The 26822-nt window shown below is 51.5% G+C and overlaps 1 protein-coding gene across 9 annotated transcripts in view; it reads right to left on the reverse strand.

Annotated features, from left to right (window-relative positions):
• SLC8A1 (solute carrier family 8 member A1) overlaps window positions 1-26822 on the reverse strand; it is a 144772-nt gene that overhangs the window by 13722 nt on the left and 104228 nt on the right. For 6 of the 9 annotated variants that reach the window (XM_030041892.2, XM_030041901.2, XM_030041917.2 and 3 more), the window contains 6 exons: window positions 7242-7348; window positions 4547-4567; window positions 3710-3727; window positions 3587-3601; window positions 1852-1982; window positions 568-667 (listed from right to left, as the gene is read on the reverse strand). In XM_030041892.2, the coding sequence (XP_029897752.1) occupies window positions 568-667; window positions 1852-1982; window positions 3587-3601; window positions 3710-3727; window positions 4547-4567; window positions 7242-7348 (392 nt within the window). Of the gene's footprint in view, window positions 1-567; window positions 668-1851; window positions 1983-2838; window positions 2908-3586; window positions 3602-3709; window positions 3728-4546; window positions 4568-6795; window positions 6900-7241; window positions 7349-22676; window positions 22684-26822 lie in introns of those variants that run through there. The other 3 variants (XM_030041947.2, XM_041118213.1, XM_030041927.2) reach the window with 3 other exon arrangements.

The raw sequence follows: 26822 nt of genomic DNA on the forward strand, positions 1-26822 counted from the left end.
TATGACCACAGATATCATGTGCTGCTACAGCTCTTGGGCTGCTGAGCCATTACCTCCAGCCACAGCTGGCTGGAGCAGCAGGAGCTCCTGAAAGCAGGGGGTCAGGGACAAATTTTGGCCCACAGAGAGGGTGGCTCAGTGACTGTCTTCAGGGCTTGGCACCCTTGCTACCGCATTGTCCTCACCGCAGCAGTACGGGGAGCACCGGGGATGGGGAGCACTGCTGCTTCGCTCTAGCATCATTTATGCCACTCTGAATTTACAAACTGTTCACCTCCCAAATCTCTCTCACTGAAATGACTTTTCCCCTCTGCCATCTGGTAACAGCCAGGGTGTTTCTCTGCCGGGTGCTAGAGACACACTTAATGCAGGAGGTTTCCTACACATCAGACAAGGTGCTCTCACGAAAGGGTTTAATCAGCTGTCTTATTTATGCAGGCGCTGTAAATAACTCTGCCACTCGTTTTGCCTCCTGCTGCTCCACTACGGTCTGTATTACTGATACAGCCAAGCCAAGACACGAGCGAGGCTGATGGTAATTCAACTGGAGCTGTGGTCCAAACTCACCTGCGCTGACAGTAATAGCCTCAATAAACTGCTCCCTCCAGCTGTTTGTGCCAACCACCAGGGCCAGGTTTGTCTTCTTAATGAGCTTGTCCACCGTGTTCTGTGGATGGAGATGCAGAGGAGAGAATTAGGGGCTATCGGGCTGGAGGTGCTGGGCTAAAACCCACTGGCACTAGCGCTTACAGCCATGCACTTATGGAAAAAGCTTAGCAGATTTTAAGCTCAGGTCAAGAGCCCCAGCAGTGAAAGCAAATGTTAAGTACTTGCAATTCCCCTTGCTGCTGCTCAGAAAGACCTTTTGAAACCTGTTCATGATGGGAGTTTGAACCATCTCAGTGGAGGTTTAACAGCAAATAGTGCTGAGGTGCCACAGCTCCTGTTGTTCCCAACGCCTTGGGAGGAATGTTTACCGGACTGCTTCAAAGCACTGTCTGGGACTTGATCAAGGCCCATTTGTGGAGCTGGGCTCCACCACCCTGTGCCGCTCAGGAGCTGGAGCTCAGTGCCAGCAGGGAAGGTGCTGTGGCAGCAGTGGATAGGCAATGTTCCTGGGCAGGCAGCCTGAGGGCTGCCCTCCCGCTGGGATGCCTCGGGCACACGCTGACGGTGGGCAGTGAAACCAAGGGAGGGAGGCAGCCACCGCTGCGACACAGTAAGGGCGGTCTGTTATTTTTTATACTGCAGAAAAATGGAAAAGATAATGCAATGGCCAGTTTTCAGCTCTTGGTCTGGCACATGCATTCACGGCAGCTTAGCTTCACAGCCGTTACTTGCGTTTAGGGTATCAGCCCTTTGCGCTGGGAGTCCCAGGCTCGGGGCTCACTCAAGACCACCTGTAAGTAGGAGCTGGGTGTAGCACACCACTGTGAGGACAAGGTTATATTTTAAAGCAACCTGCAGCATTTTGGAGCCCTGCCAACTCTTAGGCTCACCAGACTGATGTGCTTGTATAATAATAACCACAAACAGTCTGTGAATGGGACAGGAAGTCTGGGATCATCCCCCAAGGACCATGGCTGAGGTCTAATGGCCAGGCTAATGAGGATGCAGAGTGCGTTTTAACCCACAGCCATCTCACTGGGGTGACCCTCACCCTTTCATCATGCCTTGGCTCAGCTACCTTTCAAAGCGTCCCTCGGTCCTGCTCTGAGACCTTGTGATGCCAGGAGCTGCCTCACTTTGCTGCAATACCATCAACGTGTGCTTGCCAATGCCGTGCAAACGCAAAAGGAGGGTCCCCAGCTGGCGGGGAAGAAAAACAAGGACAGGGGACGTGGACAGTACCTTGAACTCGTAGGATTCCTCAATGATGACTTCGAGCTTGGTGTGCTCCCCCAGGACCGGGCGCCCCAACTCGGCGATTCGACGCTCTTCCTCCTCCTTGCTGGTCAGTGGCTGCTTTTCTTCATCCTCCTCTGCAAAGCAAAGAGCCCATCGGTGAGCCAGGCCCGGCCGGTCATTCTCTGGAGCTGGCTTCCCATCAGAGGGGGAGGTCAGGAAGCCTCTGGGTGGGAGCGTGAGCGACAGAGCAGCTGAGAAGGAGGAGGTCATGGAGCAATAGACAAAGTAGTTTTGCTGGGAAATGCTTGCAAGAGGTCTGCAACTCGTCCACCCTCAAAAGGAGTCCAGTTCATGTTCGGGGCTGGGACACAGCTTATCGCCTGGTACCTGCTGCCTCTCCTACAGGGATGCTGGGAGGGGACAGATCATCCCTAGGGCTGCACTGTTTCCCAGGTCTCCAGGTCTGCACTGGTGCATGGTCAGGACATTTCTATCAGCCTGTTACAACCAAAGAGAGCTGCCAGCAGCCCCAGGGCTGAGATGGGTATGAAATCTTGGCTCTGCCTCCTTCTGAGCAGGCCTTTACCCTGGGGAAGGGGCCGGCAGCCGGACAGCATGAAACTCCTGCTGTGATGGTGGGGCTGGAGGAAATAGTGCTGGGCCATACAGGTGCGAGGAGCCACCCACAGGGCACAGCCGGGCCCCAAACCCTGTGAGAGGAGGCAGTGGAGGGGCTGCAGAGCAATGGAGCCGGTCTGCACCGCCACTGGCATCCATGCAGCCTTTGGGGCACGGGGACCCCTGGCAGCGTGGCTTTTGTCACTGCAGACCCCCACTGAGCTCCCTTCCAGTCCAGCCCAGGGAGGAGCGCGGCATCAGCGCTAAAAAGGGCTGGATTCACCGGAGACGTGAGTTAAACTGTCAGTAGGCAAACACCCCGGTCAGTCCGTGTTAGACCGCCACGGCCCTCGTGCGTCACGCTGCCGGTACCTCGGACGGTGACCACGGTGCAAGGAAGAGGATGATCTCTAGCCTGGACCTTCCTGAAGACAGGTTTGCCTATCAAAGCGATCAGGAGGAGATCAGCAGGAGGGACCGTACGCCCCGTGCAAACCGCCGCTGTGCGGTTAGTAAGCTCTACTCCTACTTCACACGTGGTTAGCGTTGCTCCCTTGCCGGCTGCCCCTCGTCTGCACGGGTGGCACCACGCCGCGGGAAAGCCCTTCTCCTCCTGCTGGCCCAAGGGACCGGCCTCACGGCCGGAGCCTCTTTAGTCTGAATTATTGCTTCCAGGGCTCCCGAGGGGCTGCGCTGCAACGTGCGGGACCCGGGACCTTCTCCCCCTGCAGTGCTCAGCCTAGTGACGGATGAAGGACGAGCAAACCTCGCTGCCAGGGAAGGGCACGGGCTGCGTGCCCGAAGCAGCCGTGGGGTCCCACACCCCCCGCAGTGCTCGGGCACCCTGCCCGCAGCCTGGGAAGCGAGGACAAGCTCCCCGCACCGCGCAGAGCCCCGTGCACACCTCCTGTGCGGGGAGGGGATGGCTGGACCAAGTGGAGAAAGCCCCCTGCTCCAAGAGATGGAGGGGGGGGGGGGGCTGCCTGTTGCTTCAGGGGTGACGGCTGACCCTCCCCGAGGTGGGGGTTAGGTGCGTGCGGCAGGCAGAGCACTCTGTGAGAGGACACGGCGTTAGTGTGACTGGCTGGGGACGTGGGGCCGCGGCACGGTGCCTTCTTACCCTTCCAGAGTTTCCCTCCAGGACAGAACAAAAGCAAAGAGGAAACCAAGAGGAAAGAGCGGGGTGAGCGTATGGCCATTAAAAGGAGGGAAGGGGGGGGGCGGGGAGAGCAGAAATCCATACCTGTGATGGTGAAGCCACCTAGATGAAACCAAAAATATGAGAGAGAGAGAGAGAGAGAGAGAGAGAGAGAGGATTAGCATCGGCACAGCAACACGGACACCCTGCAGCCCACAGGGACGTAGTGGTCCTTCCCTGCCCCACGGCCAGGGACTGCGGACACGGGGGGCTGCTCCCCGACATGCACCCCAGGGGTAGTGTGGGGAGACCTGAACACAGGCTTTTCAACCTACACCTGTAAGCTGCCACCCCCAAATACCCAATATATGCCACGGAGTGGGCAAAACCAGCGCGAGCCTGCCCTGGGTCTGGGGGTGTTGCAGGGACTGAGGGCAGCTTTGCTTCCCTCCCTGGCCGCCCTATCCTGGGGATGGCCAGCAAAGAAATTCAGAGGCTGGGTGGGCTCTAAATCTCCCCAAGACTGGAGGCAAAGTTTGCATCGTCTCTTCAGAAAGGATTGGCCAACTTTCCTGTCCAGCCACAAGCATCCCTGAGTCACCAGGCAATCCTGTTTCTGCCATGCCAATGTAAAAGGCTATGGGTTAATTTGCACGGCGCAGGTTTGTAGCTCGGGGTGTCGGCGGGTTTACTATGGCTGTAACGATGCCGGTCCCGAAAAATGCTCCTTGCCACAGCAGGTTACCGCTCATTAACTTTAGTGACTTTGGGGCTTTACTCCAAGGAAAGATGTGGCATTAGATACCTGAGCTTACTTAAATAGTGCTGACCACCCTAAAAGAGAATGTTGTGAACAAAGAAAAATGTCAAGCAAAATCAATTGTCTCCGAAAATACGCAGACAAACTGGAAAAATGGAAAAGAAAAACAAATGCGCGCTTACCAAGCTCATTCAACAACAGGGCTGTGAAGGAGACAGACAGAGACAAACACAGAAGAAGAAAAGTAAATGAATAATGAAATCAAAAGGGATATCCACAGAAAGACTCCAGATCCCAGGGCAGAGATTTCAGATCTGTAAAGCTGCAGGATACCATTAGTGTTGAGAGAAAGGCACTAAAAATAAAGGAACAGAAATGTTTCATGGGATTGTGGATTTAAAATAAAAACTATTGCAAACATGGGGTGGATATGTGATTAAAAGGCACACTCCAAAAATTCATTTTTCCCCTTTGAATTGTATGTGCAAGATCTTCCATTGGTCTCAGAGGCGGTTCTGCCCCGGGGGAGGACACAAGATGTCCCATGTGCAGCGGCTACTGGCTTTGACCTCCTCCAGCTGCCTAATGGGGAGCAATAGCTCCAAGCAGGCAGCTGTGCTTCTGGCATATATAACGAGAGAAGAAAAGTCTGTGGCAAGGCTTGGCTCAAGGATCTTGTTGCTCAACTTTTTAGGTCTCCAAAACAGAAGAAAAAGCCTCTCCATTAGGGCACTGGTGGGTCTCTGGCCTCTGAGGTGTGGACCTCACCATGGTTACATGGTCTAAGGGTGACAGACATTTCAGAGATGCTCTTGTCTCCAGGGTGCCGAGCACACAGCTCGCCCTGCCTTGCTGCCTTTCATACAAAACCAAGTACAAAAAATGAGTTAAAAAAAAATCATTGCATGGCCAAAGCAGCAACTAGCATCCTTTAAAATCTTGACTTGCCTTCCAGCTAGTGAGTTTGCAAAGCTGAGCTTCCCCCGGGTTTCCTCAGTTATCTTTGTGACCAGGAGGATGACGAACTTTCTTTCCTTTTCCTTCTATTTTTAATTAAAAATTTCGGCTGGGATCTCATGAGCTGGTACCACGATTCTCAAACCTGGGGCCTGGAAAGCGTGTTTGCTCTTGCCAGACTCACAAGGCTGAGCCCACGCTGGTCCCTGTGAAGCTGGGCAAATCCGGAGCCGCTGAGTTGAGTCGTCCATGTGTCTCTTTATCCTTGGCAACACTGGCTATGCTCCATAGATGCCACTGGCACCATTTAATGATACAAACCCCACCTGCAGAGCCTGGGCCATGCCAGCGTGTCTGATTTTTTTAGCCTTGCTTCTGCTAGCTAGTCACATAAACCAGCAGGAAACCTGAGGCAGGGGACGATGCAGCCGACCTAGACGGCACCAGCGCTGAAGGGGAACGTGGCATTGCTGCCGGATGCGTCTTTAGCCTGAAATGCAGCAGCACGTCCCCACTCAGCATGGGGACCGCTGGGGGCCCTCTCTGTCCTGAACAAATAATGTATTACAACCCCATGCCTGCTGAAGGGAGAGCTTATGTCCCAGAAATTAGAAAGCAGCTCCAAGGCAGACAGACCAAATGCTGCTGCCAACTTTTTACAAAGGGTTTAATAAGGGTCTCTTGTAGGGCAACTAATTATCTTAAGTAACTCTAAAACTGCTTCTTGCTCAGCCACCAATACTGCGCAGAATTAGCTGTTGCCATTAATTTTCACTTAATTTCCTAGCAGAAACAGATGCATGGAAAAATAAGTGAACTCTGTCTTTTTGGGAAGGTTTGCAGTTGGTTTAGAAATGTGATGAAAGAGGAAATTGTTTTTATTATTCCTATGAGAAGCTATTATCCACTGCAGAGCCATGAAACTTTATTTGAGCATAACCTGATTTCTCCTAGACTGATTGCATCTTACAGTATTACCTGCTGGTGCCGTGATTCTCAGCTATTTTCAGAGACTAGTGCCAGTATAAAAAGGCTAAAATTACTGCTCTGGCCATGCATTTTATTTGAAGCGAAGGCTATTTTATCTTCCGATAGAAATGATGCAGCGTTGCCTTTTTTCTTCTCGAGACTGAATTTTCTACCCAATTAAATGAAGGTCTAGCTGCGACGCAGCAGGGCAGCGCTCCCAAAATGTCTCTGGGGGCTGGCGATGCTCATCGTCCCCTGCGTGGGTGCTCCAGAGCCCTCCTGGGAGCGTGCCTTGCTCCCAGGGGGCCCTCGTGAGTGAGGCAGAGTCCTCCCGAAATGAAAGAGGAAAGAAAACAGAGCAAAAAGGGGCAGTGGCCAAGCTTCGAAGGAGGGAGGGCAAAACGGCCGGGAGCCAAAGTGCGAGGAGAAAGGAGTGTGAGAGTAGGGAGACACAGAGAAAGCGGACGGCAGCGTCTCAAGAGCTGGTCTGGTTTTACTCTCACACCTTTCACTCCTCGTCGTAGCCACACCGGGTCCCCAAGCACAAGGAAGAAACTGCACTCTTTCTCATACTCCTCACGGTCAAGTACTCTAAGGGTAATGAATTTCCTGTGGGAACACAAGACAAAGGCAAACACATGATTGGCATCACACACGCATGCAGTTCGCGTCCGCCCAGGTGCCGAGGTGCCGGAGATGGCTGGGTGGGGGGAAGCGGCTGCACATCCCTCCTGGGGCGTATGGGGAAGGGCAGGAGCATCCCCACCACCCGGCTGGCGTGGGACCTTGGCGGGCTGGGGAAAGGCTGAGTTCGGGAGGGGTGGGAAGTGTCCTCGCTCCTGCCCTTTTCCATAGGCGTTGGGGATGTGAGCTTGGTGTTGCAGGCGCCAGGCATGAGTGAGCCAGACAGGGACACACAGGCTGGGCTCAGCCCCGGAGCACGTCCCCCACCTTTCTTCTCACTCATCTCCACAAGCCGGGGCTCCCCGATCTCTAGGTAGAAGGTCTTGTTTTTCTCATACTCCTCATCATCTATCACCTTGATTGATATCGTTTTGCTGGAACAGAGAAGAAGAAATAGAGATTCAAGAGTAAGGGGGGAAAAGGGAGGAGGGGAGACAGGGAGAGGAAGAGGAGGCTGGAAATGGCAGGAAAAGGGGGCTGCGGACAGAAAACGGTGGGTTTGGTAGCACAGGCTGGAGGGGCAGCACAGCTGAAAGCAAAGGGCAGGAGCCGATGGGCCGAGCTTGCCTCAGGATGAGCACGGACCACAGGGTCAGAGCACCGGCAACTCACGGGGTACCATCCTCCCCGGCATGGCCAGAGGCCACGGCTGGACATGACAGCCTGGATCAGCCTCCTCCAGAGCTGCCTTGGCCTGGGGGCAGCGAGACACATCCCTTCCCTTTCCAAAAGCCCAGGGTACAGAACAGCCCCCTGACAGCTTGCACACACCGCGTAGGCTCCCGGCGACACGAGCACTGGGAACCAGCACAGACCAAGCCCCTGAAAGCACAATGCACTGCTTAAACCAGCCCCTGTGCATGGAGGAGGCTCTGTCTCGCCAGGCACAGCAGATCCGTGCTCAACATCATGATCAGCTGCTCAGTTTGGGCTTTGGAGGCTCCAATTTAGAAGTTCAAAAGGGATGCTGGAGTTAGGACTTTTTCTGTGGAGGGAACGTAAGGGAAAGACAGTCTTTCTGGTTAGGGCAGAGTGAAGGAAAGCTTCACTCGTGGTGAGATTTGACATTTTTATTTTCCTTTGCAACCAGCACATCCTACCCCAAGCTCTGAAGGTTTGGTTCTCTCCTGTTTGAGAGTTCTGCAGCAAGTCTTTCTTCTCAGATGGCCCAGTGTCCTGGTTTCAGCTGGGATAGAGTTAATTTTCTTCCTAGTAGCTGGTATAGCGCTATGTTTTTGAGTTCAGGATGAGAAGAATGTTGACAGCACATGGATGTTTTCAGTTGTTGCTAAATAGTGTTTATACTAAAAGTCAAGGATTTTCAGCCTCTCATGCCCAGCCAGCAAGAAGGCTGGAGGGGCACAAGAAGTTGTGAGGGGACACAGCCAGGACAGCTGACCCAAACTGGCCAAAGGGGTACTCCATACCATGTGACATCATGCCCAGTATATAAACTGGGGGCAGTGGGGCTGGGGGGAATCGCCGCTTGGGGACTAACTGGGTGTCGGTCGGCGCGTGGGGAGCAATTACGTTGTGCATCACTTGTATATTCCAATCCTTTTATTATTACTATTGTCATTTTATTAGTGTTATCATTATCATTATTAGTTTCTTCTTTTCTGTTCTATTAAACCATTCTTACCTCAACCCACGAGTTTTACTTTTTTTTTCCTGATTCTCTCCCCAATCCCACTGGGTGGGGGGGAAATGAATGAGCAGCTGCGTGGTGCTTAGTTGCTGGCTGGGGTTAAACCACGACAGCTGGGGTTGCCCAATTTACCCCTTGCGGCATCAGCAGGGCAGGTCCAAAGGCACAGCCCCTGCTCAGAGCATAGCCACAAAGCACGCACCACAAAGGGCGAAAGCCTTGCAGGAGGCTGTGGCCACCAGCAGAGAGATTTGCTTCTTGAGGCACCCAGTAGAGTGAAAATTGAGTGAACGAATTGCTTCACCAGGGGAAAAAATTAGCACAGAAGAAGTTTCCCAGCTCTTTTCAGGGATTCATGTAAGTAGCTGAGAAACACCCAGCTGAAAGCTGCTCACCAGAAGGTGACCAAACCCCTGGGGTACAAGGGGCTAGTGCATCGTGGGGTGGGACTACTGTGGTCTTTCCTACAGTGCAAAGCCCTTGCAAAGACAAGATGGGGAGGGGCAGAAATCCAGCAGCCCCTGCTCCTGCCCAGAGTGCCCTGCTCACTGTTATGGACGTGTGGCATTGCTGCCAGGTCAAGAAATAAGAAGGCAATAACAACAAGAAATAAAAAGGCAATGCAGTGACTGTCTGCAGCCCCCTGCTTGCTGCCAGTCTCCTGGCTGGGTTTGCTTTTTCCCCACGCTTGACGGCACTGTCCTTCTGTGAATGCTCTTGCTTAAACAAGCTTCTCAGTCGCTCTCCCCTTGCCCAAGCCTGTCTGTCCTTTGAAGAAACACTTCTTGTCCCATCCCTGGCTGCTCTGCGCTTTCCACACGCAGCCAGCACAAGTTGGAGCAGCCCCGAGGCTGCTCCAATGTATGATCAAGAAGGATCTGCTGTTCCTGGCAGGTCTTAGCACTGCAAACCCATAAACATGGAAGAAAGCCACGCTCTAGGGGAGTCAAATTCAGGCCATGCTGCCATAATTTCTGGCTTTCTCCCCTCCTTGCACGTCTGTACTGCCACCCAGAACCCCTCTGTTAAGCTGACAAGTATTTGGCAGCAGAGTCGACATTTTATTCTCATTCAGAGCAAACACCGCCAAGCACTTGGAGGAACAGCCAGGATGATTTCTTGTGCTGTTTGCTATGAGTCAGAAGTGTATTAAGTTTGCCCTTCATGCTTCTAATGAAACCATTTACTCAAGAGCAAGTGATGGCTGTGAAAAGTGTAACAACGCAGTATGGCTCAGTGTAATTGTATTTTATAAAGAATATCTGTAATAATTTGTTCTGTTTATAATTATTGCTGCAATAGGTTTGTACATAGGAAAAATGGTTACTAAGCATGCAGCTGATCTTGCTTTGCATTGATGAGTTAGGGGAAATTATCGTGTATTAAAAAACTAATGAAGGATGCAAAAATGCTCTCAGCCAAGCTATCAAAGAGGACCTGACAGAATTAACGGAATGGCACAATTTCAAAAGCATTACTAACAAAATCAATAATTTTCCTGACAACTCCCATTAAAATGTACACTGCACCCTGCCCCCCTGTATAAAAAAAAAAAGCCTTTCTCAGGAAAGTTAATTAAAAAAGCTGTCTTCATCAATTCTGAGGGCAGCAGAGGTATCAAGCCGTAAACTTCCTGTGGGTGTGCTCCAGCTTGCCGCGTGTGGCATTCCTCAAAGCCCCACAGAATAATTCTCTCTCACAAAAAGAAACCTGGGTGCCAATTAAAAAAGCTCTTCCTAATGCTTAGACCCAACACCAATAGGAATTCCTTCAATAATGCGGCCTCGGGGCTTAAAGTGCCATTGCCAGCAGGTGCTGCTATCATGCAGTTTTCCCAGCGATCTTTCTAGGGTGCGAGCAAGTGCTCTGTGTCAGGCAGACGTGCACTGCTGCTGTTTCTGCTGTACAAGGTTGTTGGGAGAAAGGGTGGGAGGAACAAATGGCAAGCCCGCTCTCTGGATGAATCTCCAATCAGCAAGAATTGCTAAGGCAAATTTGTCCCTGGAATGAGACTGCAATCCTGGAGAAAAGGATTACCTCCTAATGGTGTTTGAGATCACATCTGTTTGAGAAACAGCAAGTACGTGAAAATAACACAGGCTATTCTTAGAGCATGCCTGATCTCCACCACGCCGCCTTTTGCCTGCTGCAAAGCCCCTCCGCAGGGTCCCGCGTGCATGGGGCCTTGTGGCAGGTTTGATCAGTGGAGAATGAGGACGATCAGGCAACTGCACAATTTATCCTGCGCTAGAGGAAGGACTGCTTTCTACAGTAATCCAGGACACGCACTGATGACACCCTGCTCTTGCTGGACCCTCTGACATGGTCTCTGCTTCTCGCTCCTCTCCCAGGCAGAGATTTGCCGGGTAGCGCAGGCTGTGACGATGTGAGCAGCATCGAGCTAGCGTGGGGCTGCCTGTGCAGGCTGTGGATTGCAGCCCGTGTTCTAGGTGGCCTCACCTAGTCCCGTGCTCCTGCTGCATTCAGTGTCCAGTTTTGCAAGCCCACTGCCCGCAGTCCTCTTTTTCAGAGGCACATCTTGCTGCGTGAGGCTGATGTTCTTGCATTACAAGACATGGCGCGAATGAGGCAGACCAGGAGCGCCTGTCAGAGCCAGGACAGCTTGCTAAGGCTCACGGAGCGATGTGGGCTGCAGCGCTGAGCGCGGCGGCTGAGACGTCCACCCCTCGGTTTCCCTAGCTGGACACAGCGGGATGAAGTATGCCGAGATCCAGAGTCCCGACAGCGCAAGTACGTGCTGAAATTTGCATTTCAAGTCTCTCTCTCCTGTGGCTCAGGGGCTCTTTCGGCACAAGACATGATAGTGCTTGTGTAAACAGAAAACAAAAGGGACACTGTATAGCACCTGAAACCCCCACTGCTGACTCACTGCAGGGCCAGAAACCAGGAGTCCCAAATCCACGAGGCAGAGGGAAAAAACAGAAGATTAAAACATTAGATTAAATCAGCCTCTAAACCATTACGCATTTTCTTCACCTCGTGTGAATCTGGGGTCCATCTAGATGGTGCTTCCAAGCTGTCCCTCAAATCCTCACAAAGGTCTAGAATCAGCTTTGCTTTGGGGATGAAAGTGGCGTTTCTGCCATAATCTAACATTTCCAGGAGCTGAGTATTTAAGCCAAACACTCAAGATCCCATGACTGTGCAACACCACAGCCCTTGAAAAAGCTGGAATATATTTTTTTCCTGCCTTGTCCCTCGGTCACACTGCAGGTAGGAAAGAGCAATTTCTGGAGCATCTCTCCAACACATTTTGGGTGCCTGGGGCCGGGCTCTGTGTTGCCCTAAACCACCAGGCTTGGCACACCTCCTGCCTTCCTCCCTACCTGCTGCAGGCAGCCCCAGTGCCACCACGGGGCAAGTTTGCAGGAAACCACTGCTGCTGCTGGGGTTTTCTTTCCATTGGTGTTGAGCTAAAGAGCTCTGCTCTAGCCTGACGGCTGATGGTATCCATGGTGCATCCAACCGCCTGCATTTCTGTGCCAGAAATTGCTCTTCCCTGAGTCTGTACCCGAGGCAGTTGCTGAGGGAATGAGTTTCATTTCTATGTACGGGAAATCAAAGAATAAAACAAGTCTTGCAGAATTGCAGCTCCAGCTCTTCTCCTCTTGCTGACACCCAGCAGCAACAAGAGAAGGATGGTATGTTTGTGACCACGGCGTACAAATCTCTGCCCTTGCTCCAAGCCCAATGCTCTCCATCAGGATTTAGTTTTCATTTCAAACCATGCTATTTCATTTGAACTGTAAAAGTCTTTTAACAGAGCATTCCCACACAAACCTTAGTTACAATAGCCCATGGAAAAGTCCTCTTGGCTGGTGATGCTCTAAGGATGGTGCACCAAGGGAAGAACGGCTATACCTGATCGGACACAATGGCCATCCAGCACAGCCTCTTCTTCTGACAACTGCCAAGAGCACCTTGGAGTAGGAGGATACTAGAGCAGGACGGGCGTATAGACAGTATTTCCAACTGATACTCTCCCAGGCCCCAGGTATTTGTGTCTCAGGAGTTTCCTAACCAGATCAGGTTTCTATGTATTTAGCTATGCTCTGCAGAATTCTCCCATTTCCCTTTGAGCCTGAGTAAGCTTTTGGCATTTGTGGTATCCTATGTGCCAGGGAGAGCAATGTGATTGCTAATACCAGCTCAGTGTCACGGACAGCAAACAGCTGCTCTTAGGAGGTGATGTGTACTTGGCACAAGCGTGCCAGCCCACCTGCATGTTCTGGGCACATCTCTGGAATGGGCAAGAGAGAGCAGCCAGACGCCTGCCTGCAAGTGACCCCGGCAGGGACATGGTACTAGCAGGACAGGGCCGAATGTCCCCTGTCAATGGGCAAGCAAACTGGCTTTGTACAATGGCAAAGACGGGGCAAGAAGAGAGCTAATGCTTAGAGAAAAATGCCAGCTGGGGAAGGCACCCTGTGAGCAATCATCTTATGCATGTGCAGGGACAGGTACATATGTAACGAGCTAGCGCAGTCTAGCACAGGGTGACAGGAGCAGAACAGAGACAAATAGGGGAATATTTGTCTACAAGTATTTTTTTGACCAAGGCCACATGAGAAGATGGGCCCAGCCCTGGGCAGAGGTGTAAGGAGCTGGGACTCCTGGCTCTCCTACCTGCACCAGCCTTTTCTCTCTTGTGGGATCGGATGGCACCAGGAATGACTGGTGACAACCTACTTGGACCTTTGCATTCATATTGAACCTGAATATCTGCACAGTCACGGTGCATCAGTGGAAATCCTCAATATACTCGCAAAAATCCTGCCATTCCCAATCTACACTGTACTGCTTAGTTATGTGAAAAGGCAGAAAACCCTCTCGTGACCCAGACAAGTGACCAGAACTGCAAGGACCAAGGGAGCTTGCTGTTTCCAGGGCATCAGCAATCAGCTCCAGAGAGATCCAGGCAGGACATGGTGAGGGACAGGGGACATCCTGCAGGGCGCTTCTTGATAGGGCCAGATCTCCAGGAGCAGAGCTGCTGCTCAGATTCAGCATGGCGAAAAGTGGTTTTCATTGCTGCACAACATATCTCTTAGCTCTCCTTCAGAACTGTAGTCATGCCTTTTAAAAACTGCTTTCTTTTCTTTTTTTTCCCGAGTGAGAGAATGAGGTCAGCTACCTCCATCCTTGGAGATGTTCAAAGCTTGCCTGAGCAACTTGCTTTAGCTTTGATGTTGGCCCTCTGAGAAGAGGTTGGACCAGAGACCTTCTAATCCAGAAACCTTCCAATCCAGAGATCTTGCCCACCTCAACACTGCTGTGCACCTAGATCAGAGATCTCGCAACTAAGAAAGCATCATTGTGCCCAGATCACCAATGAGCCGGGGCTGGAATAGCTAAGAAGTACTGCACGTAGCCAGTAATGGTGTCTCCAGTGGGCCAGGAAAATGATCATCTCTAAACACACAACCAACCAACTGCTATAGCCATCAGTAACTAGCTTGCCCATGAGAACATGGCATGCTGTTGTTGCCTGGATAGACAGACACTTATTCCTGAATGAACAGAGGGAACAATGCGCTTATGCAGCTTGTCACCCATCCAGCTTCCACTGATCACCCAGGAGAACGACATGAATAGCTTGGAGGACTTTCAACTGCAGATTCATAGTTGCAACATCCAGGGTAGGCAGTCGGGAGTGGAGTCCTGTTGCCTCAGCCCGGTGCTGCCAGCCCTGACCCCAAAACAGCCAAGCACTCCCCACCCAGGGGGTCAGCGATCGCGGCGAGAGAATAGCCGCAAGGGATGCACATTCTGGAAGTGACATTTCAAAGCCACATCCATTGGTGCTGCCCCTTCCAGTACATGTTCTCAGACTCCCGCAGAAAGCTGTCACTTTGATTTCTCATACATCTGCTTGTCAGCCAGTCACTTAATTAGCTGAAGTTAAAGCTTGCCACGAGAGACGGGCATGTGGCTCGGGAGACTCCCTGCCCTGCGCAGCTCATGTAAGTGCTGGGCACTGGGCAGTGCCTGTGCAGAGGGGCAAGCGGGCTGCTGTAGGGGATCAGGTGCCGGAGGGGAGAAAGCTCCCAAATTATCATCAGGGCTGGGCACCACCAGAACCAGCGGCCAGGGCCGTGCAAACTGGCTGTGGCCACAGCGAGGAGTCTGAACCAGACCCCAGAGCACGGGGGGCTGGAGCCAACCGCCAAGACCAAGGCAGCTCTTTCTCTCCCCATCCCTGCCTTCACCACGCTTTGCTCTCCATCTCCTCGGCTGTCCTTATCTGCTTGGTGAGCCTCCCTGGAGGCTGCAGGGGCTCGAGGCCCTGACTGTGCTGTTATAGACGCAAAGACACCTAGCTGCTCCCTGCAGCACACAACTCTTCCGACCAGGGCACCAGTGAGTGCTTTTATGTAATTAGCAGCTTCACTGCTCAAATTTCTGACAGCTACTTGAGGAGGGAAGTTGTCTTGCTGCTGGAAGGAAAAGGAGCAGATCAGGCTTTTCTTACACCAGTTGACAACAAAATTGCACGTGATGGTGAGGAGGCGACAGCCTCACGTGCAGAAAGACGCCCAGGTCTGCGGTGGAGGTGTTCGTCCCAGCCACAGGGGACGTGTCTGGCAGGGGACACACGAGAGGTCAATGCGATGCCGGCTCAGCCAGTGCAGGGACACACCTTCCTGAGGGACAGAAGATGCACAGAAATGGGCCAGATTATGTGAACGACCTTGTGTCTCACGTGATTTTAGCTGTTACACAGTGGCCTCTGACAGAGGAGAGGGTTCATTAGGGTTTCTGTCCCTGCTGATGGGATCCCGTCTTTGTAAGATGTCCCATGAATCACCCATGCGGGTCCTTTGCTGAACCAAGCCTTGCTGACATGAAATGTCTGTACTTAATGAAAATTTTGCCTGCATCATGCTGCAAACGTGACATGGAGGGCAAAGGAAAACCTGCCTGAAGCTAAGCCTGACGCATGCTTTGGGAAGTGTGGATGTGAGCTGATCTGATGTGGCAGCTTGCTTTGCTGGTCCAGCAGCCCAGGTCTGCGTGGGGCTGCACCGTCCAATGCCTACCAAACCCATGATTGAGCACACCAGCCTGGGCCCTGCAAACAAAGGGAGGGGGAACCGGTCCCTCTATCCTCCCCCCACCTCTGGAGCCAAAATTCATCTGGCTGCTCTTATTTTCTTGGTTGCCCTCCACCTCCTTCTCCAAGGCTTGCTGAATCAATCTTTGTAAGACCACAGGGCTGTGTTGTCATTTCCATGGCTGCATAAACCAACTGCTCCCCTGGCCTCAGGATGCACTGAATTTAAATGGCAACATACAGCTCAAATACATAACACTGGCCTGCTCCAGAGCATCACTACCAGGAAAATCCTGGAAAAGGAGTCAGCCTGCTCTTCCCTGGCCTTGTGGAGATAGAAGATGTGAGAGGTGGTTTGCAGAGACAGGAGGACTGAGAGCTGTTGCTGCTGGAATAGCTTCTGAGGCACAGCTGATGCTCAGTGCCTCAGAAAACACTTTTCAGGAGCAACGATTGCCAGGTAAGATGATTTCACATGCTAGACTGAATGCTGCTTGACTCTCCTCTTGGGAAGACCATATTGGGCAGGATTTGTCAGACCAGAAATGCTTTTCTGCGGAATCCTCGAGGTTTGCTCTGATCTTACTGTGAATTTTGCACTCTGGCTAATGCAATTCTTCATTCATCTGCCAATGCCACATCTTGCAAGGGGCCAGCTACGCAAAGATGCATGGCACTCTCTTGATCTGCCCCAAAACAGGGCCTGAGCCCGTGGTCATGCTTAAATGTTTCACTGTCCCACGACAGCTGAAGGTGTGACGTCCCCCTTCCCGTGGCTCTGGATGCAGTAACACCAGGTCAAAACAGTGCTTTGCTGTTCTTCCCCAATCCCACTGCCATGCATGTCTAGTAATGGTCATCCACAGTCCTTATAGCCCCCAGAGTGCCTGCTGGAGGCAGAATCACTGGGGGACCAAACAGGAGAGACTCCCTCTAGATCAGTATCTGGATCACCAAGGACAACATGCGCTAACGGTGCAATATAAGTGACAATGACCAGGAGGGAAAACACATTTGATGTGCATTTGATCAAAAACACCCCCAGCAGCAATTGCTTAAGGCATCTGGGAAAGCTGACAGAGCAGAAATAACTTCTCCCCTGGCTTTGCACAACCCTGCCCATGCCAGCTAAAAACTGCCATTAGTCCCTAAAAATTCAGCCCGTGCTGCAAGCAAAGGGTTGACTGCCCAGGGCTCAGCCCAGCCCAACATCCTTGCTCAGTACAAAACCCCTGCAAATCCCATTTCTAAGCCTGCAGGGTTCAGAGTCAAAACCTGGCATTTCCCCCCATTCTGCCTTCCTGGGATTTTCTCCTTGTGCCTGGCTGGTCAGTCAGGTCTGTGGGTAATGCGGGTGGGTAACGAAGGGGACAGACACTCGGCTCCAATGTTTCATCGTGCTCCATCGGCAAGATTTGCCCTGGTTCACAGGGAGCTGGGTGATGGGGGGTGGCGTGTGGCAGGGAAGAGGCGTGTGCTGAGCTGAGAAGGGGTCAAGGCTGGATTTGAAATCCCCGCTGGAAAACAAACATGGTGAGGAATAAAATCGCAAAGGAGTTCGGGTGGGAGAGGAACTCTGGGTCAAACCCCCATCCCTCTCCCCCATTGTCCTCATACATGTTTTCCCCAAAGAAAGCAACTGGAAACTCATACAAGTGCTTCTTGCTTCTCTACGCACCCAAATACGCATGCGGCTTTTCTTTACAGCCAGGTCCTCCCATATGACAATAATTGCTCTAGCCTTTCAAATAAATACAAGTTGCTCTTCCCTGTGTGCACCTGGCATAGTTGCCATGACAATGCTCCTCAAACCAGAGACATCACTCTTATTGAAATGGCTTTGGCACTCCCCAAAATGAATTTCAACAAGCAACTGCCAGCAGAGGGTACATTTCTGCAGCCCTGTTAATCATTTAGCAAACTTTGCTAAGTTAAAGCTGACTAAACAAAGCAGTGGGGACCATGCAAAATAACAGGTCCATGTCTAATAGCATGGCTTCAGCATCAGAAATCGGGATTCAAGGAAGTCCAAAATAATTCTGTTGTGCATCAGCTGCTCCAAAACCGCCACTGCGGCAAGATTTTGTATCACTCATACCAGCGCTTCCCTCCCAGGGAAGGTACATTTCAAATCTCACTTGCTGGGGTTTCAGGGCAAGGGAGAATTTCCCTTGTTGTTTGGGAAGACACTGGCCAAGGCGTCTTGATTGTGCCCTGCCACTGTGCCAGGGCTGCTGACAGGTTGCTTTGCAGCTGGAAAAGCAGCTGTACATGGGAAAAGCAGGAGAGGATGAGGGGATGTTCAGTGACAGCAGAGGGCATGCCGCAGAAATTCAAAGGGCAAACATCAATATCGAACGTGCAGGTTCCCTTTCAGGAGCAGTATCCAGTTTCACTTTAACTTCATGCTCAGTCAGGGACGCATCTGACTCCTGTTATTTGCTGGCTGGCCCTGAAAATCAGCCCCCTCTTCTCAAGGCACTGCCCCAAAACTCTTGGAGTGGTGACCCAAATGCAGGATCAAGGCCTCCTGGTGGTGTTGCAGAAATAAGCACTTCACCATTGCTACGTTTATCATCCTTTCCCTAATGATGCAAGCGACTGACTTCAAGACTCGGAAAGTACCTGTGACCGAACCATTTTGTGCTGTGCTGCTCACACCAGCGTGCCCTGCTGCTCTCAACAGCTTCTGTGCCAACTTAGCAAAACACGTGTGCATGCACACACGTTGCAGTCAAAGTGCTGAACAAAATGACATCTGCCTTAACGTGCGATGTGTGCATGTGTGCAGATGGGATCTGCATTTGCAGGCGCAGCACACAGCTAACATCCTACCTGCTCTCCCCGCGGGGGCCCTGCTGATGCTAATGGACTCCGGAAAAACCTTTTGATCTTTTATGAGCTTGTCGCTAAGTGTCACACTGAACTTTTATTAGAAGAAGTTGTAAGTAATCTTCTGTCAAGGGAGGTTCAAGTGCAATGCTCACATTTTAGCAATTTAAATGACTGGCTGCAGAGCTCACTCCTGTTCAGACTCCCTTTGGAAAGTCACCCATGCTGGACCAGTATTGGGGGTTACCTAACTGTATAAAAGACACGAAGCCTTTGGGTACCAGCATATGAAATACTGTCATTATACAAGCTTGAAGCATCAGGGATGCTCATTTCTGAAGACCATATCCCAAGCCGTGAGCTACACCCCAGTGCCATGCAATGCCATCGCTGTGCCACAAGGCAAGCCCTGCAAGGGAGGCGATGCGGAGCTACCCGGGGATAAGGCCAGCGAACTCCGAACAGGCCCCGTAAAGTACTCCCCAGCCACCCCCAGAGAGGGGCTGCTGCTGCGGCAATGCTGCCTTAAACAGTGACAATGTCTGGAGCATTAAGTTAACAAATGACCCCAGAATGTTCGCTCGAAGTTCTGCACTAAAGGTGCTGCTCGGTGTTTTCACAATGCTGTTTCCATCTTTTGGGGACGGCTCTGGCCAAGAAAGAGCGTGTGCTGGGGTTGAGTGCCAACGGCGGGTTCCTCTCTGCCCTGAGCCCAGCAAGACACTGCAGGGAGGGGACAAACTTGGCCCCAGGGCTTGGCTCCGAACACGGCAGAGCAATGGGGAAAGCTGGTCTGCCTCTGAAATTTGTGTCTCTGGACACCACTTGTTTTCAGAAAGAGGAAGTAAACGCAGGAGCTGATTTTACCTCCCCTGGCTGGAAACACAGCCAAGCCTTCAGAAAGTTTGGGAGTTGTTTTCATTTTATTTTTTTCTTTCCCCCTTCCTTTCCAATGAGTTGCCTCTCCAGAGAGCAAAGGAAAAAAGCATGTCAGCTGAGAGCTGAGACGGGATTTTTTCCCTGCCTTTTCAAACACCTCCAGGTCTTTAGCTGCTGCCAGCGATTAATGCCCATCGCCTTGCAAGGACCTTTCTGAAACAGCCCTGAGAAGACCAGAGGATGCTAATGTCCTCAGGCTGCTGTGTCCCGGCAGAAGCAGGCGCTCGAAGATGTGCAGGGCTGTGGTACCCGGGTGGAGGGTGCTGCCGCAGCAAGGAGCCATTCCCCGTCCCAGCTGAAGGGTTTTGCCACGCCGGCAGCTGGAGCATCCTGACAAGGGCTGCTCCAGTGGGGTTTCCCTGCTGCTGGACACACTGGATGTTGGGAGCACATGGGCAATTTCAAGAGCCACCGATCTCACTGCATGACTGACACACCGTCTGTTTACTGCCAAATAAATTAAACTGTGAAATACGGCCCTCTCAACTGAAACTCTGTGTATAAAAACTCGTTGAAAGAGACACCAGGTCTCCCGAAATCCCCAGTGATACATGGGGTTAAAGCCTGTGGTGGGAGCACAAAAGCAAACGCATATTTGCTAAGGATCCCTCCCAGTGCTGAGATAGGCAGGAAACCAACCCTAGAAGGAGGATGAAAAAATTCTGCTTCTGTCTCCAGTTACCAAGGAGATTGTTTAAACAAAGCTAAAATAAGAGGAACCGAGTGGCCGAGAGAAACGTGAATGTGGAAGAGCACTCGAGTGCTTTGTGACAGCTTGCTGCCTTACAAGCTGGGCAGGGTCTCTGCGATGGGCTCGATCTTGGCCAGCAGCTCTTCCCCTCTTCTTGGGGGAAAAAGTCCACATTTCAGTTTACATGCACCTGGGTGAAAATGGCAAGGAGTATTTAAAAATGGCAATACAGAAAAGTCCTTGCCCACAGAGGCCTCAGCCATGTGTCAGCCCCATTTATGGCAATCGTGGCAGCAGGACGCAGCATTTGGTGCCCTCAGCCTAGACCTCTCTTTGCGTGTTCAGGCCATCAGAGGAGACCTCCCTGTGGGAGCAAACTAAATCCAGCTACATGTGGGGCTAAAAATGACTCCCTTTTGTGGCCAGCTCAGCAGCTCCAGTGCCCGTCTATAAGCTCGGAAGACTGGCGGATATATAGAATGCCAGATGGAAAATCCTACTGCAGAGCTCTGTGGACACACACATGGTGGATTTGCTCCTGTGACAGTCAAAAGGTCAGAAGCCAAAGCCCACCAGATCGTTTGCAAAGACAGGGCTCTCTTAAGCCCCACAGGTTGCACACCCCATGTCAGGGGCTGCCCCAGGTCCAGCTGTGCATTGCTGTTATGCTGGAAACTGCTGATGTTACATGGAAGCAGCGATTCCCACACAAACCCCAGAGCCCAGGAGCTGGTTTCCATCTCTCTGCAATCCTTAGTTAAGACAACAAGAGGGAAAAGTTCCCAGATGCTGTTTCTCCATCTGATTCTCATATCTTACGCATGTTCATCCGGATGCCTGATGCCCTCAGGACTTGGAGTTAAAGGCAAAGCATGTCAAAGCGCCTGTCGTTAAACTTGCCCATGACTTTCCACTGTTTCAGAGTCTCTTTCAGTTGCTTGATACTTTGCCAGACTTTAGCCATTCAGTCTGAAACGTTCCATGTGGAGTGGCCGCTGCTGAGAGAGTTATGAAAAGCCCCACCATCTTTGCCACCGAAGAGTCAGCTTCAGGAAAAAAAATGTGCTGCTTTGCCCATGCAAACATTTTTTTCCCAAACACCATATTGACTAATTCTTTCTTCCTTATGCTTTGCTGCAGAGGATGAAACTTAGCAGAAGGATCTCTCCAGTGCTTAGGATGTGCCAATCCCATAAAAATTTGCTTAAATTAGACCGAGTTCTAAGACTCTAAAGACTTGCAAAATGCGTAGGCTTTCTTCGAACTGGCAGCTCAAGGTCTTGGAAGATTTCATCTGCTCTGGAAACGCTCCATCCTCTCCCAGTGCCAAACCTGCCTTTGCACAGGCTGTGCCCTCAGCAGGGCTTTCCCTGTGCCTGGGAGCCGCTGGGGAGCTGGGAGCTCTGGCCGTGACGGGGAAGCTGGCTGGCCTGGGTGCCCGTGGCAGGGGCAGCCGCAGAGCCTGGGGAAACCCCAAATCCGTGCGCACCCCCCCGGCCCCCCCTTACTGTTGGCCTCTCAGCTATGAATACCTCTGAGCACATGGACTCCTGCTTGCTGCGGGGATGACAGGCTCCCGCAGTAATTTTGGTAGCCCTCCTCATCAGCTTGCGCTAGGGAAGCGATGGAGCTTGCTGGGGCATCTACACCTGCTCCCTTGTACTCCGCCTGGGATCTGCAAGGGATGATTCTCCTTTTTCAGTTGTCCTGATCCTGAGCTCGACTCAGTGAGCCAGGGCTGCTGGGGAAAGCCAGAGGCACATGGCTGAGTTTAACTCTGGGCCAAAGCGCTTGGCTTGGTAGGACCATGCTCCAACCTGCTCATTGCGTTGGCTGGCTGCAGATAGAGTGACGCTACGGAAAAAAACCTCCTCCTCCTGGGAAGGGCAATTTAAAACCAGAAGACTTAGAAGCATTTAAAGCACAAAGAGATAGAAACACTCCTCAGTACTGTGCTCGGGAGTTTCTCCCTAGCTTGGGCCTGGTGGGAACCCCAGGGATGGTTTAGGAGCTGTTGGGTGCAAGGAGGGCAGGAGGGAGGCCGAGGGAACAACGGCTGCCCAGAGAGCCCTCCCAGTGCAAAGCTCGGGAGGGGAAGAAAGACAGAGAATCAAAGCTAGCATTAATTGCCTTTGGCTCCAGGAAGCCATGCCGGTGATGGTAATTACAGCGTGAAATAAAAAAAGGTGCTTTTAAGAAGTGTTCCAAAGAGGCTGTCTGTCAGGATTCAAGGAAACTGTAGCAAAGTGTGGTAAGAGGAAAACAAATGGACCAAAACAACCAGCCAGGAAATAAAGGCTGCCTTTTGTGTCCTGCCCCTCTTCCTCTCTGAAACTCATCAGCTTTTCGTTCAAGCATGGGAATAGGTGCTGTCGTGGGGATGTTAGTGCTTTCGAAGAAGAGAATGCAATCTCAGCAGGAGACTCCATTCAAAGAGTCTGTTCCGGCAGGCTGAGGTACCCTTCCAAACGCTCCGTGACGCAGCCCCCACTGCTGTCATTCATCACACCAATTCACACCATCTCATCATGACACCTAATTTCTGACTGAATATCTGGATGCCGAACTGACTGTAAGCATGTTTATTTATTACAGCCAGGTAGGGATCCTCTAGTAGCCACACATAATTGCGGTCCTATTTTCTCAGCAGAGCTCACACTTTTAAAGCTATTTAGGTGTTTAAGATTAATTTAAACCCTAACCACAATAGCTGTAGCAGGGCTCAAGCACGGTCAGGGTTTCTGGCCACGTGCCTGCAGGCTTCAGCCCGAGCCTGACCGGCCAGAAGCTGTAAGAAGAACAAAGAACATCCGTGGTAGCACAGTCCCAAAGACTCAGCTGATGGTACCGCCATGTGCAGCAAAATGCATGGGGATCCGGACCAAATCTGGAAAGAAGGGCTGTGAGGCCGTGCAATAAAGTCACATCTGCCCCCTCTGCAGTTTTCAGCATGTTTTGACTGCATTGCAAAATGAATGGGGAAAATCTAGGCAGCAAGCAGTGAATGAGCCTCCAGAAGCGCTCAGAGGATGGCGGCCAGGGTGAGTCCCAACTCGGTGGGCACGGGGCTTGTGATTTTGGCCGAGCCGAGGTGCCCAGGAGCAGCTGCTGCAGCCTTGTACTCGGGAGCTGTCTGCAGAGGTGAACGTTTGTTTACGGTTGCCGTTTCCCCAAAGGGACCTTTGCAGAGCGCGTTAGCAAAAGCCTCTAATTTTATTGGCACTACTCAGGGAAGATGTCGGGGCATGGAAAAAGAAAAAACAAACAAAAAAAGGCTTAGGAATTTGGAACGGTGCTGCATGCATTTGCTGAGAGATTTTTAATTTGCTGCCTCCTTTTCTGCGAGCTACACAATGTATCAAAGAACATGCATTTTTTTTTTAAAAAAAGAACCCTCTAGTAATGGTCTTTATTATTTCCAATTCATAGCTGCCAGAGGGCCTGGAGGATTATTCTGCACAGAGCTATAAATGATGCCCCATATTAATGATTGCTTTCACTGATCTTCGGAGGAGGAAAATTCCAGGGTGACTTGTGAAGATGAGATTTCCATTTCTACACCTCAAATAAACAGCTTCATGTCAAAATCCTAGCAAATAGGCAGAAAAGTGTGCTTCCAAGCTCCCAGAAACCCAGATAAAAATGCCTAAGGTGTATTCCAAGTGGATGACAATTTACGTGCGGTGGCCCCTGCCAGAAAAACAGCGAACAAAAATGATCTCCAGCTCAAGAGCAAAAAGGACCCTGTACCACGTCTGTGGGCTAGACAGCATGCTCCGGCATGAGGGAAGACCACAGCTTTTCCTGGGGCCAGAAAACGCTGTTGTTTCCCAACTGAAACAGCTGTGCCACAAAAAACATCAGAGGGAAGCTGGTTTGAAAGCTGAAGATAATACAGATTTATGTCCAATTCACGCAAGATCTAGGTATAGGCACCGATTCCTCTGCGTTTCCTAAGAGGCACAGCAAGTCACACATCAGGCCGGTTGCTTCCCTGGTACACATATGGTGTCCCACAAATAGCAGGGCCATGTATATTTAATAGGCACTGGCACGCACACACACACATGCACAGCCTGGAGGCGTGCAGCCAGAGCCGCGGCAGCCTCAGACGCTTGCAGCCTCGATGCTGGCTTGTGTTGGTTTTGCCTTCTAAAGTCCAGAGCACCGCTGCTTCCCTTCTGCTACGCCTGTTTGCGATCATCAGTCAGCCACAGGTAAGGGTTTGTTTTCCAGCTGGTGGGCACACACAAACCCTGTAAATGTAGTGTGTCAAGAAGGGAGGGTAGTGCCGCAAGCAGCACAAACCTGTCTGCTGACGTGAGAGGAGTTGTATTCACCATGAATTTTGTCCTTTATTAGACCTCCTGTATTCACTCTATTATTCATGAATCCAGCCTCATTTCCTCAAACTGCAGGGGAAGCCAAGAGCTAATCGAGACGAATAATCTTTGGGCTGGCACCCTCCACCCGCTAGCACCCCATGGGGATGCACCCTGTGCCAGGGGAGCCAGGATTTCCATTCCAGGGCTGTTATGAGCACTAGGAAAATGAGCAATATCCAGGCAAATCAAGACCAGCTGCAAAAGTCACTGCAGCCATTAGGAAAAATTTGACCAGCCCGTCGGGCTTCCCTTTTTCTAGGATGTTGATAGCTACAGGAAACAGACACTTTTTAAAGTTTTCACAACTGGGTTTCAGGAGGACTCGTCAGCCTTATTAAATACAATATTTCACTCTGCGAGTCCTTATTTATTTATTTATCTTGGCCCTGCCATCCCCACAAAGCTGCCTGGAAGTGAGGAAACGCGGCCTCACTGAATTTCAGACTGAAGCAATGCTCTGGGTCTGCAAGCCAAAGAAGAACAGAAGCCAAGTTAAAAATGTGCATGCATATATATGTATACATATTTGCCATTATTCTTTGTGGCAAGGGTTTGGGAATTTCTTTTGTTGCTTTCATTGTGTTTTTAGACCTTCGTTCCAAATCTGATACTTAGAGACACATATTTTGTTACTATATCCAGCAACCATTATGGCATTTTGATTTGCAATGTGACAGGCTACTCCACAAACAGGACTCCAGCCAGGCCCTGGTAAACAAGAGAAACAAGGCTGGGAAGTGAGGTATGTGGAAGGCTTGTTTGTGTGGTTTGTAGCTGTTTATTTAATAAAGATCTTCGCATAAGCTGGATTCCATGTATTGATGCAACCAAAACAGATGCTGCTCCGTAAGTGCATCCAGGCGATGGTTGATTTTTCCCACTCTCTCCGCGCTGTTTGCTTCAGCTGTGTGCTCAGATCACAAGTGGATTCGTCCTGTTCCTCCATGTGGATACTAAAAGAGCCCAAACGCCTCAGAGGAAATGAAAGTGCCTGACTTTGGAGCTGGCTGTGCACACCAGCCATTTGCACCAATTTGCATATGATTTGCATTTCATCACTAATCACTGCACAAATGTGCGGAAAATACCGTTTTAATCAGCTGACTGTGGGCAAACAAAGTAATCTCCCTTGCAGTTTGGAGCCGGTGATCTCCTGTCACGGCATCAGAAGTGATGTAAATGGCTGCTCAGACGTCCTGGGCTTTTCCCGGGCAAGCCAAGCCGCCAGCCCGCGGCCATCAGGACGCCCTGCCCTGTCCTGCCCGTCCGCCCTCCTCTGGCTCCCTCTCCCTGGCAGCAACGATTTCTTCTAGGAAAGCGGTGTGACGCTCTGTGCTACTCATGCAGTTGTTACTGTCAAGTATATACCAGCACCCCAAAGCTCACGCCCGCAAGCAGAGGCTGGAGGCACTGAGGCACAGGACTCATCTCAGCCCTGCCAAAACTGATGGACTTGCTCTCAGCAACACCTTCCATCACTGGACAGACAGATATCTCCAGGGGACAGATATTTTCAGGCTATTGGGAAGCCAAACATTGTGGAGAAACCTGCTTTCACACCCGGGGCTGGGCAGTTGGCCAGCAGTGGGCTCTGCAGGAGCACCAGCAGCTTCTCCTCCCGACCCACCGGTTTTCCCGTCTTCGCGTTGCACTTCAAGCTCTTTCCGAAATCCGCATGGGGCTTTCAAAAGATGCCATATGAAAACCTGAGCAGCTCACAAAGTGCTGTGCCCTTGGACAGACATGGAAAAGGGAACCATGGCCACAGAGAGCTACTTGAGGAGGAGAAAGGCAGGTGCCCGTCACCAAACGGGCAGTGAATTGCAGCGATTCCAGGGGGGTAACTGGGCCTGCCTGTCAAACTGCAGAGGCTGCCAGAGTGACGCACCTGCCCCTTACAAAGCCAGCTACTTTTTGGATAGGTATTTTAAACGTTTTCTTACCAGAAAGAATTTACACCTCTCTTCCTGTTGCTTGGCACTGCGGGAAAAATCTCCTTTCTGCTACGGCAGTGGGAGGTGGGGCACAGCCACAGAGATGGCTTTCACCGATGCCGGGTGATCTCAGACACACAGCCCCTCTCACCAGCACGGCTCTGCCCCCGCACCCTCAGAGGAGACGATGCTCCAGGAACCGCACCGCTGCCGGGGGGGGACCGTGGGGTGTCCCGGGGGAGATTGTAGTCTGCTGGCTGGGAGGGTGAGGCTTACAGGATCACCGATGCACACTCGTTTCCCTGCCCTGCCTCCGTCCCCTCCCTCTCCTTGGAAAGTTCATG

Source organism: Aquila chrysaetos, chromosome 2 (assembly GCF_900496995.4).
Source record: "Aquila chrysaetos chrysaetos chromosome 2, bAquChr1.4, whole genome shotgun sequence".
NCBI classification, from domain to species: domain Eukaryota; kingdom Metazoa; phylum Chordata; class Aves; order Accipitriformes; family Accipitridae; genus Aquila; species Aquila chrysaetos.